At 38.4% G+C, this 14,496-nt stretch overlaps 1 protein-coding gene across 1 annotated transcript in view; it reads left to right on the top strand.

The window, feature by feature from the left end:
* The window catches only part of LOC122808664 (CD209 antigen-like protein E), a 242,928-nt gene that overhangs the window by 95,704 nt on the left and 132,728 nt on the right, over window positions 1-14,496 (top strand). Inside the window, exon 3 of the mRNA XM_044079640.1 lies at window positions 6,408-6,530. Within this exon, the coding sequence (XP_043935575.1) occupies window positions 6,408-6,530 (123 nt within the window). The remainder of the gene's footprint in view (window positions 1-6,407; window positions 6,531-14,496) is intronic.

The raw sequence follows: 14,496 nt of genomic DNA, 5'->3' as shown, positions 1-14,496 counted from the left end.
CCAGTCATCTCTGCAGGCTTTACCCATAAACAGAATGCCAATCGTGTGGTCCATAACCTGTACAGTAATCCTTTTAGTGTGGTCCATAACCTGTACAGTAATCCTTTTAAGAAATGTATCTTGAGCTTATTTCTTGTTTGCTTTTCATTTTTGACTTTGATCATGTTTTTCCCATGAAACAAGTAGATGTCAGGCAGCAGGTCTTTTTTTGGAAAAGGAACATTTTTACAAGTGGGGGCATCAGAGATTTCTACTTTCAGCATGTTACTTGGTACTTTAATAAAACTGAATATAAATTATAATTAGAACTGCAGTGCAAGAAGTGGTTTGAGTTGAGTGCTGCTTGTTTTTCTTATAAATGGTGTAGATACCTCCGGGTAGGAAATTCTTTTTCTATTGGTAAGAGGAAATATGTTATTAACCATAAGATCAACTGCAACACTAGATCTATTGTCTATTTAGCCCTTTGTGAATGCTGCCCTGCATTTTATGTTGGTAAAACGGACCGACGATTCCGTGACCGTATTTACCAACATATTTATGCGATTAAGAACAAGAGAAGTGATAATGCCCTCTCTAAACATATTTTGAGTAATAGTGGTCATAGTTTTCAATTCATGGGCATTGACAATATTAAGCTTGACATTAGGGGTGGTCCGCAATCTCTAATTTTAGAGACCTGTGAGCTAGAGTGGCAACTTCAGTTAGATGCTTTTTCTCATCCTGGACTCAATGACAATTGTAATATTGCATCTATCTTAAAGTATAGAAGTTACCTTAGGTAATTTGGGCTCTACAATTCATGTTTCCAATTGACTTTCCTAAATGGAATGTTGGAATTGTCATAGCTTGTAGTATTTTTACAAGTGTTCTATGTTAATTTTTTTATTTTTATTAGATTGATGTATTGGACATGAATTTTCTTGTCATTGTGTTTGGTAAAAGGTTATATAACCTTTATACATTTTTGTGAGACTATACTGTTTTTTGTACACTCACATTTATACAGGTAGGGGTGTTGTTAGGCTGTGTTTACTTGCTTGCATTATACATATTTTTAGATACATTTTATATATACTTTTAAACATATTATTTGTGCCATGGTATATTGCTTTAATTGCATTTTGAGTTGTACTAATTAGGAAGTGACATCAACAACTGGTCACTAGAGAAGGTTTTAAAACACTGTGAGCTTGTGCTCTTTTAATGCTGATGAAGCTTCTGCTTTTGCAGGAGCGAAAACGCTGTTTTACTTATTTGGTGAATAAAAGTGCGTTTCAGTTATTTTCGAATTCTTGGCTTGTCGGAGCACCTTTGTTTGTTTTTCAAGAGTTTACGTCTTTTTTATTGGTTATCTTTTAGTGTGGTCCATAACCTGTACAGTAATCCTTTTAAGAAATGTATCTTGAGCTTATTTCTTGTTTGCTTTTCATTTTTACTTTGATCATGTTTTCCCCATGAAACAAGTAGATGTCAGGCAGCAGGTCTTTTTTTGGATAAGGAACATTTTTACAAGTGGGGGCATCAGAGATTTCTACTTTCAGCATGTTACTTGGTACTTTAATAAAACTGAATATAAATTATAATTAGAACTGCAGTGCAAGAAGTGGTTTGAGTTGAGTGCTGCTTGTTTTTCTTATACTTGATTTTGACTGGCATTCCATTAATGTATTTAAAAAAAGTAATTTATTTTTTCATGCCTCACAATCTTTTTTGTTTCCATCTAGATATTAAGCTGTCATGCAGCCAATGCATTGAAATATTTTTATTCTTCTACACTTCATTTTGTCTTGATTGGACTCTCATAATGACGGTTTGGCACCCAGGGCAGTATATTTATTTTTTGTGGTTTTGAGCATAGCTCCTCCCCTTTCTAGCTGGCCGCACCCCTTCCCATTGACCCCACCCATTCAGCTGTCTCCTGCAGCCCCTTTGATTTGAAATCATCAGCCGCCTCTGCCTTCTACTTAGTGTGCTTGACTGCCAAAGAAATATCATCCAGAGCCAGAGAGATCATTGTCCCATTATATTCAGCATTGTTTATGCCAATAATTGAGTATAATGCCTCCTCTGCAATTCATTTCACTGGACAGATTAAACAAAAAAAAAAAAAAAAACTAGAGTCAACCCAGAGATACCTAACTAAAAAGATTGCTGGCTTAGAAAGTTTACGCTATCAGAAAGGACTAGAAGCACTGCTCTGAATTTCATATCTTACACATTCCTGAGATGATGGCTATTTCTTGTCTGCAGATCCATTATGGAAACCTACAGTACAAGGGATATACATTTTTGCTAGCAAACAAATAAAACAAAGTGGATAAAGAAGTTCATTACACAGTGCTTTCCCCAGTTTTGGAATAGACTTCCATTGCAAATTAATCACTGTAATATACTGCCTTTTTTTCAAATGGGAACTGGATGATTGGATGGGTATTTACAAATGCGGGTGTGTATCAGGTCAGTGAAGCACAGCTGACTGAATCGCACATAGCCGAGAAAATTTGACTGAAAAGCACTCTGTCTGAAATTTCACTTGACTAAATTCCCATTTGATTGAATACTCATGTCACTGAATCACAAATCATATAAAACATTCTACATAACACAATACATCACAAAACTGTTTTTATACATACTAACTCCAAAGTCACAAAACTATGGGAAAAAAAGAAAAAAACACAATATACAGTAAACCAGTGTTGGTGCACAAGCACAAACATCTATACATTTGGGGGGTGCAACATTACAGGGGGCACTGCCAATCCACACACAATCTTCTTAACTCACTTCCATAGCAGATCATATCCTCAGAAATCACCATAACTTACCACCTATACACTTCTACACTTTCTTTCATAAGTGATTCAGTGAACTTGCTAACTGCCCAACATGGATTGATCAATTAATGTGATGGCAAGAAAATGTGATTCAGAGACAGGTATGGCCACAATGAGAAGAAGTCATTACCATGCCCCTGAATCAAACATTAGCCCTTTCAGACCTCACCACACAAGTGTTCTCCCTAGTGTCTCATACTTTATGATAGGAAAGGCATGCCCCTGTGCACACACACACACACACACACACACACACACACACACACACACACACACACACACACACACACACACGCACACACATGCACACACAGATACACGGACACACACTTTCAATTACCCATGCCAAATATCATACTCTATAAGATCCCCCACACACAGACATGCACACACACACACACACACACACACACACACACACACACACACACACACACACACACACACACACATACAAACACAGTCACAGACACACCACACACAGGTCCACACACACACATATGCACATACACAAACTAACATCACTCCCACCCCACATTTTCGCTGAACTTATCTGTGCCACTTGTACTTCCAAAGGAGTGAAGCACTTTTCCTCCCAGAGTAAAATTTTACTTAGCCAAGTGATTAACATTAACATTTCAAATAATACTCAATAGCTCTCACAATGTAGCAGCTGCAAACAAATTATCAGCTGAATATGTATTCATCTTCATTCAGGGTCTCAGATGACATTGTGCAATAAGACAAACTATTTTTATAATTCTTGTTGTTTAATCATTTATTTGAGTTTTGTTCTTCGTAACCACAAGGATTTCAACATGCAAGCCCCATGTGTCAACTGCTTCTTTCTGTTCTTGCAATTCATGTTCATTAATGCAGTAATGCTGTCTATCAATCTCAGCCTGTGCCTCTGTCTTCTTTTCACGCCAATCTTTCCCAGCATTATTGTTTTCTCTAGTGAATCTTTTATTTGCATTAGGCAGCAGAAGTATTTGAGTTTTAGCTTTGCTGTTCTGTCTTCCAGAGGACAATTAGTGATTTGACCTTCTTGCAGGCGATAAAATACCAATTTTCTTCAAAACCACAATTCAAAAGCATTTATTTTCTCATGTACAGCCTTATTTATAGTCCCTCACTCCCAGCCATATGTTATTAATGGTAAGACAGTAGCTTTGTTTACATTTATTGACAATGTGATGTATTTGCTCTTTAGCATCTTATCCAGATTTATCATTCCTTCCATTGCAACAAGCAAACATGTTTTAACTGCATGACTGTAATCACCAAATGCAGAGATTGTTCAGACCAGGAAAATACAGTTACTGTACTTCTGCAACTAGTTCCCTATCCATTTGCAAAGAATGGTTAGCCAATGAGGTTTGAAGAACAGGGGTCTATATTAGAACACTGAACATTCAAAATGTCGAGTGTTCTAATATCGAACCCTAGGAATCAAAAATTGAAACATCGAACACTCAGAACAGCAAATGTTTTTCTAGGGAAAAAATTTGCTGTTCCAAAATACATACACACAACATAAGCACACCAAACAAACAGCAATCCACACACACACACACACACATACACCTAAACTCTTATACCTAACCCTACACTAAACTATACATACACCACTAACTATCCACTTACCTTATTCCAAATCCTAACCCTAAGGTCCGTCAGTATTGCACAGTCACCTCACACGTGCCCTAACTCTAACTCACCTACCCCGCCCTAAACCTCATGTCCACACAATCGCACACTTACCTAACCTGCACCCTAACCCTTACTCACCTAACCTGCCCTAACCCTCATGTCCACACAATTGCACACTTACCTGAACCCGGCCCGTAACTTTCCACCACAGCGCTGAAAATACCGAAGCAACAGAAACGGACAACCAAATTCTTTCCCTAGGAAAAATTTCTGTTTTCTGTTTCTTCGATATTTTCAGCGATCTCTGAAAACGGGTCGATATTAGAACACTCAAAATTTTGAACATTCATTGTTCTAATATAGACCCAAAGAACAGCTGTGGTACAGGTGCTATAGCTTATTACATAGCTAGATTAAAGCCAAAAGGATATCCATCTGCTGAGGTGGTCAGAGAGGAAAGTACAATTATGCTAAGAACTATACACTACTGGAACTAGCCAAGGAGGTCATTGTTATTTAATTTAGTTAAATTCATCAGCAAGGTCAAATAGGCAATGGATAGTAGTCCCTCAGTCCATACAGCTTATCTGGATGTGGTGAAGACATTCAATATCACCCCCATGCCAGTACTATAAATAAACTAAGAGACTTAACTGTAGACACCTGTATGGTAAGGTCGATAGCTAACTGATTGAAAGATATAGCAGTCAAATTGGCAGGCGCTACCTCAGAAACTAAAACAATTAACCAGTTGCATACCTCAGGGCTCAGTGCTGGGACTCCTGCTTTTTGCTTTACACTTCAATTATCTTCAAACCACAAACTGCAATCCTGACCAGTGAAGAGAAGGGATATAAGAAAATGAGCATCACACATTGTTTACTTTTAACTCCACCTGACCCAGATCAGGAAACTGACCGAGACTCTGATCTTATTAGATTATCAATTGTCATGAGGCATATCCATGTAGCTTTTCAAAACAAAACAAAAAAGGTCATGCTTGTGTCAAGACTAGAATATAACTGCTGTCAATGTCTGTAATGCATTCAATATGAAACATTTTAATGGGGTGCCTTTTATCACATCAGATAAGGCAGTAAGAGAGGCAGACAAAAGCTCAAGTAAATAAACATAAACAAATTCATCTTGAACTGTATGTCTTGGCCTACATAATGTATACTTGGCTACACCCTTAGATCAGCTCTGATCACAGGGATTTGACTCCATGTCACATACAGCACTGAAGAGGTGCAGTACAGGAAAGCATGCTGCAAATGCAGAGGTACAGAAAACAAGTCATCGTGTTATGTGAGATAGCTAGATACCCTAGATGCAAGGGCACACTGCCCCAGGTCCATCTGTAGCAGATGTATGTCTGTCAAGTGGTGCACCACATTTTAAATCATTCATTCCGATTCATGAGTTTAAGTGTAATTCGTAGTTAGGATACCGATCTCACTTGTTTACTTGATTTTTCTCAATGTGTACTAATATCTAAATTAGAGTTGTCACACGCATGTGCTTATCAGACCTGAGCTGTTATTTCTTAACTGAATGCTATTCCTGATGTCATTTTAATTTGATGTATACTCCAGTGCTTCTAGTATAGAAAAAGATTGCTATTAAAATACATGCATTGCAACTGGTAAGTCATATTGTCTTCTTTTCTGATAAAAGAAGGTTAAATAACCTCGAGGGCCATTTGAATCATGCAATCTCAAATTGTTTAAGCCACTTCAGACAGGAAAACAGAGATATATATTTCAAATTAACTTTTTAACTCTCGTAATACATAAAATCAACAAAAGTGAATTAATTAGGTGCACATGGTCAGATTGGACCGATTTAATAAAAAATGCAATGGCAGTAGTCTGAAGTATGGTGTAAACTAAATAATTTATTTGTTCTTTTCAGACATTCAAGAAAAAAGGAGGAATGATGATTGCCTTATGCAAACTAAGACCCTGGAAAATAACTTCAGCATCTTATTTCAGAAATGTTCTCAATTAAGTGATGGATTTTGCAACCATTCTAATGGTAACACATTTTAAGCCTTACATATTGTGACTATATATATATATATATATATATATATATATATATATATATATATAGATAGATAGATATAGATATATATATTATTCTGAATGTCCAATGTTTTAAGATATTATAGAAAAACATGTGAACAGCCTAATGCTTTCATTTATAAACAAGACATGCATGTATGGTCGATCTCTCTTATGTGATGTCGTCATTAACACGATTCCTAAAAACAACTTACAATTGAAGATAATGAGAGCAACACTCTTCCTTGTCATGTCATGTTTTGCTGGCAACTAATGGAGCCTTGTTATTTTAAAGAGAATTCTTAGATTGATAAAGTTTCATTGAATCAGTTGTAGGACGGCTATCATTAGACATTAATGCAATCTTTGAGATCAAGCAACTTGGAGTCAATAGAAATACATTTTTCTAATCTTATTATTTTTGCCTGTTATCTGAGTTCTTTTACTTTATATGTAGTATATTTAGACAGCTAGATGTAAGGGAAGAACCATCACCTTGGAGCATGCAAACAGACAATGGTAAGTTCTGGAGCATTTATTTGGTAGCATTATTTTGGAGTTTAAATATTTTGGGAGGGATAAATGACCTTGACAGACCCCCCCCCCAAAAAAAAAAAAGATGTGAGAAATGGGAGAAACCAAATTTAAACTTCTGGATCTCCAAGTCACTCAAAGCAAGACCCCTATGTTCCCTTCTCTGCCAAACAGTTATCTTAGCTACATTAGCTGAAATTTCCATTAAACCTAATACCTTTCTACTAGGGAACTTCAACACTCCATCAGTGAATTGGCTGACCTACACTACCAGTGGCTGACATGTCCAACACCTCCTTGACATTATAAATGCTAATGATCTTATACAGTTATTATTATGACCACTTCTTGTGCATCTCCCTATGCATCATCTCATCTTCCCTTGATAAATTAGACCCTAAATCAATGATTGTTTTCCTTAAAACGTGGTGATACTTCCACTGCAAATACCTCAATGTTTAGGGACGCTCAAAAGAGTTATTTTTTCAGTTACTAATTCCACTGTAATATTCCTCTGATGGATCACATCACTAAAGCTGGTATCTGTCCTGCTGACTTCTTCTCTGACTTAAATGGCTGTGTGATAAGACAGTCCCTATCCACAACAATTATATTGTGAAATTTAGAAACAAACCCCTATAGTGGTATACCCACATAAATTAATTTTATAACAAAAGAAAAAAATTATTTAATCCTTATAAGATGGCTCCATTTTACTTACCTTAAGAGCACATTCAAGCAAATTAGTAAAGAGCTTAACTCATTCCCTCCAGTAGAACTCTTTTGAGTGTGTACCTTTAACTCTTAGTGGGTGTGGCTTCAGCCTTTAAAATATGAAGATATCACCTTATAGTTCTAACAAATACTAATTGCCAGAGGTCATATATCAATACAATTGTGTTTGCCATCACGTATGCTTCAAGATGTAATATTCTGATACCTTGTATGTAGCATGGCTTTGGAATTATTAATGCAAATATGAACAGGCAATAATTGATGTCTAGAGATGCAGTAGGACGTTCAAACCTGAATATTTACTTGAAATAGCCATGAAAACCAAAATAACTGCAAATCTTTCTTTAAATATGTCAGTAAGTTAATAACTAACACCCACTGCTTTGGTTATATATATTTTTGAAGATACCAGTCAGATTAAGAGTGTTGGGCACACCTTGGTGATGACTGCCACAAGTTAAGAGTTTGTCTGAAATGATGAGGATCATCGGTTAACAGATTTTCAATGTCCCAATTGACGAGGCATTAGATAATACATTCTATAGCTACAAATTTGAGGTTAGTGAGACTAATGAGTCTAGAGTTACCAGGGTCTATGATGTGACTGGGCCAGCTTTGTGTATTGGCATTACAATTATTGCTTTTCAAGGCTTTGGAAGTGCAATCAGTGAGGAGACATAATTTGAAGAAGTTTAGTAAGGGTTCAGATAGGCTATATTTGTACTGATGTCCAGACGACCTGGTATGTTATCTGGGTCCTAGGAAAATATATTCTTAGCTTTTGAGAAGGCTGACTGGACTTGATCCATAGTAATTTTAGCAGAATGTGGAATTTGCAGAATATTTACAATTGTGGGTGGAGTAAAAGTTATGCTAAATTTGCCTGCTAGGATATTAACTATTTTCGTTATGTCACAGTGAGAAATATTATAACAGACTAGCTCAGAACATTACTGGGTAATAGTTCTTAAATTCCTGAGATAGCTGAAGAAAGATTTATTTCATGATATTAGTGGATATTGTACGCTCATACTCAGCTTTAAGCTTCCTAATGATAATAGTACCTTAAGCTGGGTAGAATAGGAGCTCTTGTAAACATAAGTCATTTATGGGTTCTGGTGTGTAGATCATGAGACAATTGCCTGCGAGCTACAATGTCGAAAGAAGAAGGCCGCAGCACTGCTAGACTGTAGAGCGGTGCAGCCTAAAGAGAGCTAAGTGGTGGATTGCACATAGACGGTTAAACCAATACATAGAGACGATCCCTAATGTAACTAAGCAAGATATTTCCTGACAGTGGAAACGGCCTCGCTAGACAAGCTATTGTCAGCACAAGGCAGCTAAGCCAGTCCAACAACACCAAACACAAAAAAACAGCATACCTGCTAAACGCACATGAATACCCAAACACAACCCTTGCAGGAAACCATGGAGTGGGAAGCTGCAAGATGTGAATGGCCAAAAAAGTTGCAGCTGCAGCTAATAGATACATTAATACATGTGCACTGTCGGTAGCAAAAGCACATTCACAAGGCATCCCCACAACAGAAATAATGTGCCCTGTTAGAGCCTCCCTAGTGCATACCTCTCAACCTCTTAGAACAAGACATCTGGACAAAGCCATAAATAAAAGTGAGAAAAATGCCCGAGAAGAGGGACAATTTGTAAATTCTGCTTTTACTAACTTAGAAAATTTGATAGAATAACAGGTTTTGCATTAGCATGACTTTTCTAAAGGGTATGAAGTCTGAAACTCAATTGTCTGTCATTATTTTATAACTTCAATATCTATCTATCTATCTATCTATCTATCTATCTATCTATCTATCTATCTATCTATCTATCCAGCTATTTATTTATGTTATGTAAACTAAAGAAATAAATATAACAGTAATCCACAAGTAATCTGCAAGTAAAGGAAAGCCAGAAGCACAACAGCAGTGTCCCGCAAGACAGAAATACATACATACAGACAACAGGCATTCCTGAGTAAGACATATCCCCATAAGTGCATTAATAAAATAGTGTTATCACTGCTGCACTACCCCTAATACATGACATGCCCATAGCCAAACCTACTGGTATCCCACTTACGGCTGACCTGTGACAGGTATAAACAGGACAACCCTGGCAATTAATGACTACCTAACTAACTTAGAAGCAACCACTGTAGAAGGGAACACTGACACTTATGGAAGGGAAAGCATATATTGGACACATAGGAGTATAAACCCACCTCACTGTCAACAGCTGATCATACACTACTGACGCAACATGTGTGTAACTTGGGGGTTGCCAAACTGATCCTATTGTTGTTGCAGATGGGGTACACACATATGCAGAGACATGTAGACAGAAAAGGGTGCTACACAGGGGAACATCCATTAGTAATGTCTGTCTCTGAAAATGAGACTGTGCACCACACCCTGATTGGTCAGCTTCAACAGCTAGGAGTTAAAGGGGACCTTTGCAGCACATGCAGATCCAGTCGTGTAAAAGCAAGCTGGATAGACACCTACAGGACTACAGTCAGTTGTCAATTCCATGGCTGTGTGAATTGGACATAAAGAATCCCTAGAAGGAAAGTTAGTAAGAGTAGGGTGGTGTGTATACTGCTACAAAGGGCCATTGTGGCAGACAGCATCTATTCAGAAGGATACAACACAAGGCAATGTACTGCATCATAACCATAGTCTGATAGTGGCCTATACTGAAATAGTGTAAACGTACTGTTTCCTGCTACACTGGATGTGATGGATGCTGACAGGCCAACCACAAGTAGTGTTTCCATGATGGAATCTGTACATGAGTATAGCCCAGATCAGCTTGGAAACAGATATTGGACAGTGCCCAGCCAATGAGACAAACCAATGCTGGTAGTGGAGGGATACCTGTACCACTTAGAGTGGGAAATCCTCTCCAAATGGTACTGGGCATGTGTTGAGCAGAGAATAAAGGCATGCAGGGGCCATCCTATTACTGTTCACCAGGATGAGGGGGAAGAACTGCATAAATCACTGCAACACCAGCATGGACCAGATGCAACCACTGCCCAGGTAGCTGTGCTGCAAGCAGAACTATGGCAGAGGGCAGTAAACAGCAATGACATGCCAAGCCTGGTAATGCAGAGTGTCCTTAGCACAGCAGATGATAATGTACTACAGGAAATGCATTGCTGTGCCACCCTGCATCATAGCATCACCAGGGTGCAGCAGAGGGCATGGGCATCTATGTCCACACCTCCGGCAACACTTGCAGATATTGATGTCAGCCAGTACCCACTCCATAGTGGCAACTTTATCTTATGCAGACAGTCAAATATGGATAGGAAAGAGTCCTTGGTTCTGCTAACTACAGCACAAAAGCTGGCAGATTTGTAAAGATCAGACATCATACTCGGGGATTGTACCTTCCCAACACATGCTGATATTTGCCATCAGCTGTATACTTTACATGGATCTATTGGCACCCCCATCTCAGCACGAATTGTCCCCCTGGTGTATTGTCTAATGATATGGAAATCAGAGTCTGCATACAACAATATGTGAGACATACTTAAGGGTATGGCTGCAGACCAAGGATGCACCTTAACTTCATGGTACATTATGACTGATTTTGAGAAGGCAGTAATCCATGCCAGCTGAAAGGCATTCTCTAAGAGTATTCTAAAGGGGTGCCTATTCCATTTTGTACAGATCATTTGGGGCCAAATCCAGAATCACCACCTTGTGGTCTTGTGTGGTACAGACAACACATTCTCAATAGCCATCTGTAAGCTGATTGTGCTGGCATCCCTACCAGTTGATGATGTTGTCCCTGCATTTCTGGACATTGTGCCAACCTTACCTGACTGTGCTAAGCCTGTAGGTATATTTCTGGACCATCATTATGTGCATGGCCGACCAAGGAAATATGCATCCTGTTGTTCAGTGCACCAGCATCTGCCATCTTCCTACCCTCTGAAGTTCTGGAATGTCTGTGTTGTGTCTGACATGGACTTCCCATGGACCAATAACCAGGTGGAGGCATGGCATCGCTGACTGAAAGTATTACTTGGATGCCCTACAGTACAGCTTTCCAACCTATTGTCTGTTCTACAACAGGAATAGAACCTGACAGACAACCAAAGGGAGTCACTTTTGAGGGGGATGCCTGTGACACCATGTAGGAAGGCTATTGTTGTAAAGGAGCATCACCTAAAACACATCTTGCAACATAAGTGTGACTACAGTAATGTGCAGGATTTCCTATGTGCTGTTGTACATTTCTACAAGTTGTGAATATATTTGGTTCTAGTACACACCAAGCACTACACACATCAATGTATCTGTTGTGTTAATAAAGGCTCTGCCCACAGTACACTGATGTCACAGTACCACTTTCATACCCCCCTGGCATTCAGTGACAACCACTTGTCCTACTGACAATGGCACATGTTGGCTTCTAGGGGGATGCAGGGTGTAACACTATGGGGGTTTGTATCTGCCACATATGGTTAGGGTGCAGGTGAATGTTCTATTCCCACAGGGAATTGTCCACAGGCATTTGTCAATGTTGCCGTAATGTAAAAATGCACCAATAAATCCGTCCGCTGTGCTGGGTGCCAAAATATGTGCATTTTTACATTGTGTGGACTTTCGCTGACTTTTGTAGTAATTTTTAATGTCGCCGTAATGCCAAACTGCCATATGTCCACATCCAGCTGTCTCACAGGGGGATATCATGCTGCCTATGTGTCTGAATCTATAATTTGTCTTTTTATGCAGTTTAACTAAAAGGATACTGCACCACAGGGGTGGTTAAATTTCCCTTTATATTTGGTGCAGATAGGGATTGTCCTAGCAACACAACAATTTTAGTGGGAGTAGAAGTCAAAAGCATAGGCAGAAGCTTTAGCAGTTATGCCTGTCAGAACAGGACTGTTGCTGAGTAACTGAAGAATGTTTGCTTTTGAGAAGTTCCTAAATACAGTGGTATTTGGAAGAGTAGTCCCACCAGTTGTAAAGGAAAATATCACTGATTTATGGCCTGATTTAGTGAGAAAAAAATGAAGCACATAATGAGGAAAGTTCATTCGTAGTTTTAAAAATTCCATGTTTCCCAGTATTCCATATTGAAATTGTCTGTTATACCTTCTTTGTTAAAAATGTTTTAACAAATAGCCAAGGGCAAATAATACTGACTCATGTTAGTTCATAAAAAACAATGTTTGTAAAGATAAAGAGACACTTTTGAACCAAGCTGTAAACCTCTTATTTGAAACTTTTGTACACCCTTAACATCTTGTTCATTTATAGTTTCTGCACTGTACCCCACCACTTCACATTCCAAGCAGCAGCTTTCTTGCATTTGCAACATCAGCTAACTGATAGTAGGAAGCAGGGCCAAAGGGCAGTGCAAGACATGTGGCTGACCCAGGTGCAAACTGTTAAGTAGGGTCATCAACACATTACTGTAAGTGGCAACTGATTCCAGCTCTGTCCCTGCAGTAGTAGTACTGCCTGGAGTGATTAAAGCATCTATGGAGCTGATATTGCTGGTCACTAATGCAACTGTTTTTTTCTTCTTTTTTTTTTTTTTTAAGAACAGAGCAATTAGTACCTTGCAATAGTTTATACAATGAATACCCTTTTTTGCATAAAGGAAGCCAAAGATTTTTTTTTGGCCTTCTGGTCCTCAGCTCTAACTTGAGAGAAGTGCCAAACAGGAGATTGGTAAGGGCACTTGACAACCTAGCTACAGCTCTTTTGGGAAACCCTACATTATGTGTTTAGGAGAAACACTATGATAAATATTATGTCCTAACAGCCAATTCATGAATTTTTACAGTGGAGAAAGCAGCACAAATGACATTTATAATCTTTCTGTTTTCCTTATCACAAACGCAGTAATAAAATCTATCTTCAACTTTCACTTTTATCCTTCCCCATCCTGATCATCTACGCCATCTTCATTCATTAGTATATATTTTTTTTCATTATCCCATTGGATTACCCAAACAAAATTGCCTGCTGGAGTGAGTGCCTAATAGAGGCTAACTGGTTGTTCAGGTTTATTTTATGCCTTACCCTTTTTTACACCATATAGCCAACGTGCAATGACATTAGTGGGGCTCTGTATTAAAGAATAAACAGCCAATGTCTTTTCTCCTTATTTGTGACAGGGCTGAAGCTTATGATCTCTACTGTGGCCACAGTCCTACCAAAATTCCTTTCCCTTTCATCCCATTATGTGTGCTACTCATTCAAAATATCATTCATTCCAACCCTTGAGATAAGTTCTGTGGTAGAGAGTAAGCTGACCAAACTTGGATTACCTCTGTCACTTTGAAGGCTCCACCCCTCTGAGCCAAATTAAACTAAACATGTTTGCCTTTTTTCCAGGTGAACAACCATTCTTTCCAGTACAATACTAACCCCCAGGGACATTGTTGTAGATAAACTAGTGTTTAGAACTAGTGTTTGTATTATCAGACAGGCAATGTATTGTGCTATGAATTCTGGCTGAGATTTAGAAGATCTAAAATGGAGACAGATGACTTCTAATGCTCAATTATATCTTGTAATGCATAAAGAGAGCTGTAAAGAGAGGCCTGATGATTAATTAATAAGGAACTTCTGTGACCGACACTAAGCTGCCAAGCACTTTAGTGTAAACTTTCCTCATTG

Source organism: Protopterus annectens, chromosome 8.part0 (genome assembly GCF_019279795.1).
Source record: "Protopterus annectens isolate FY-2018-M chromosome 8.part0, PAN1.0, whole genome shotgun sequence".
In the NCBI taxonomy this organism is placed as follows: Eukaryota; Metazoa; Chordata; order Ceratodontiformes; family Protopteridae; genus Protopterus; species Protopterus annectens.
The sequence above is the reverse complement of the archived record's forward strand: the minus strand, read 5'-3'. Positions and strand labels throughout refer to the sequence as shown.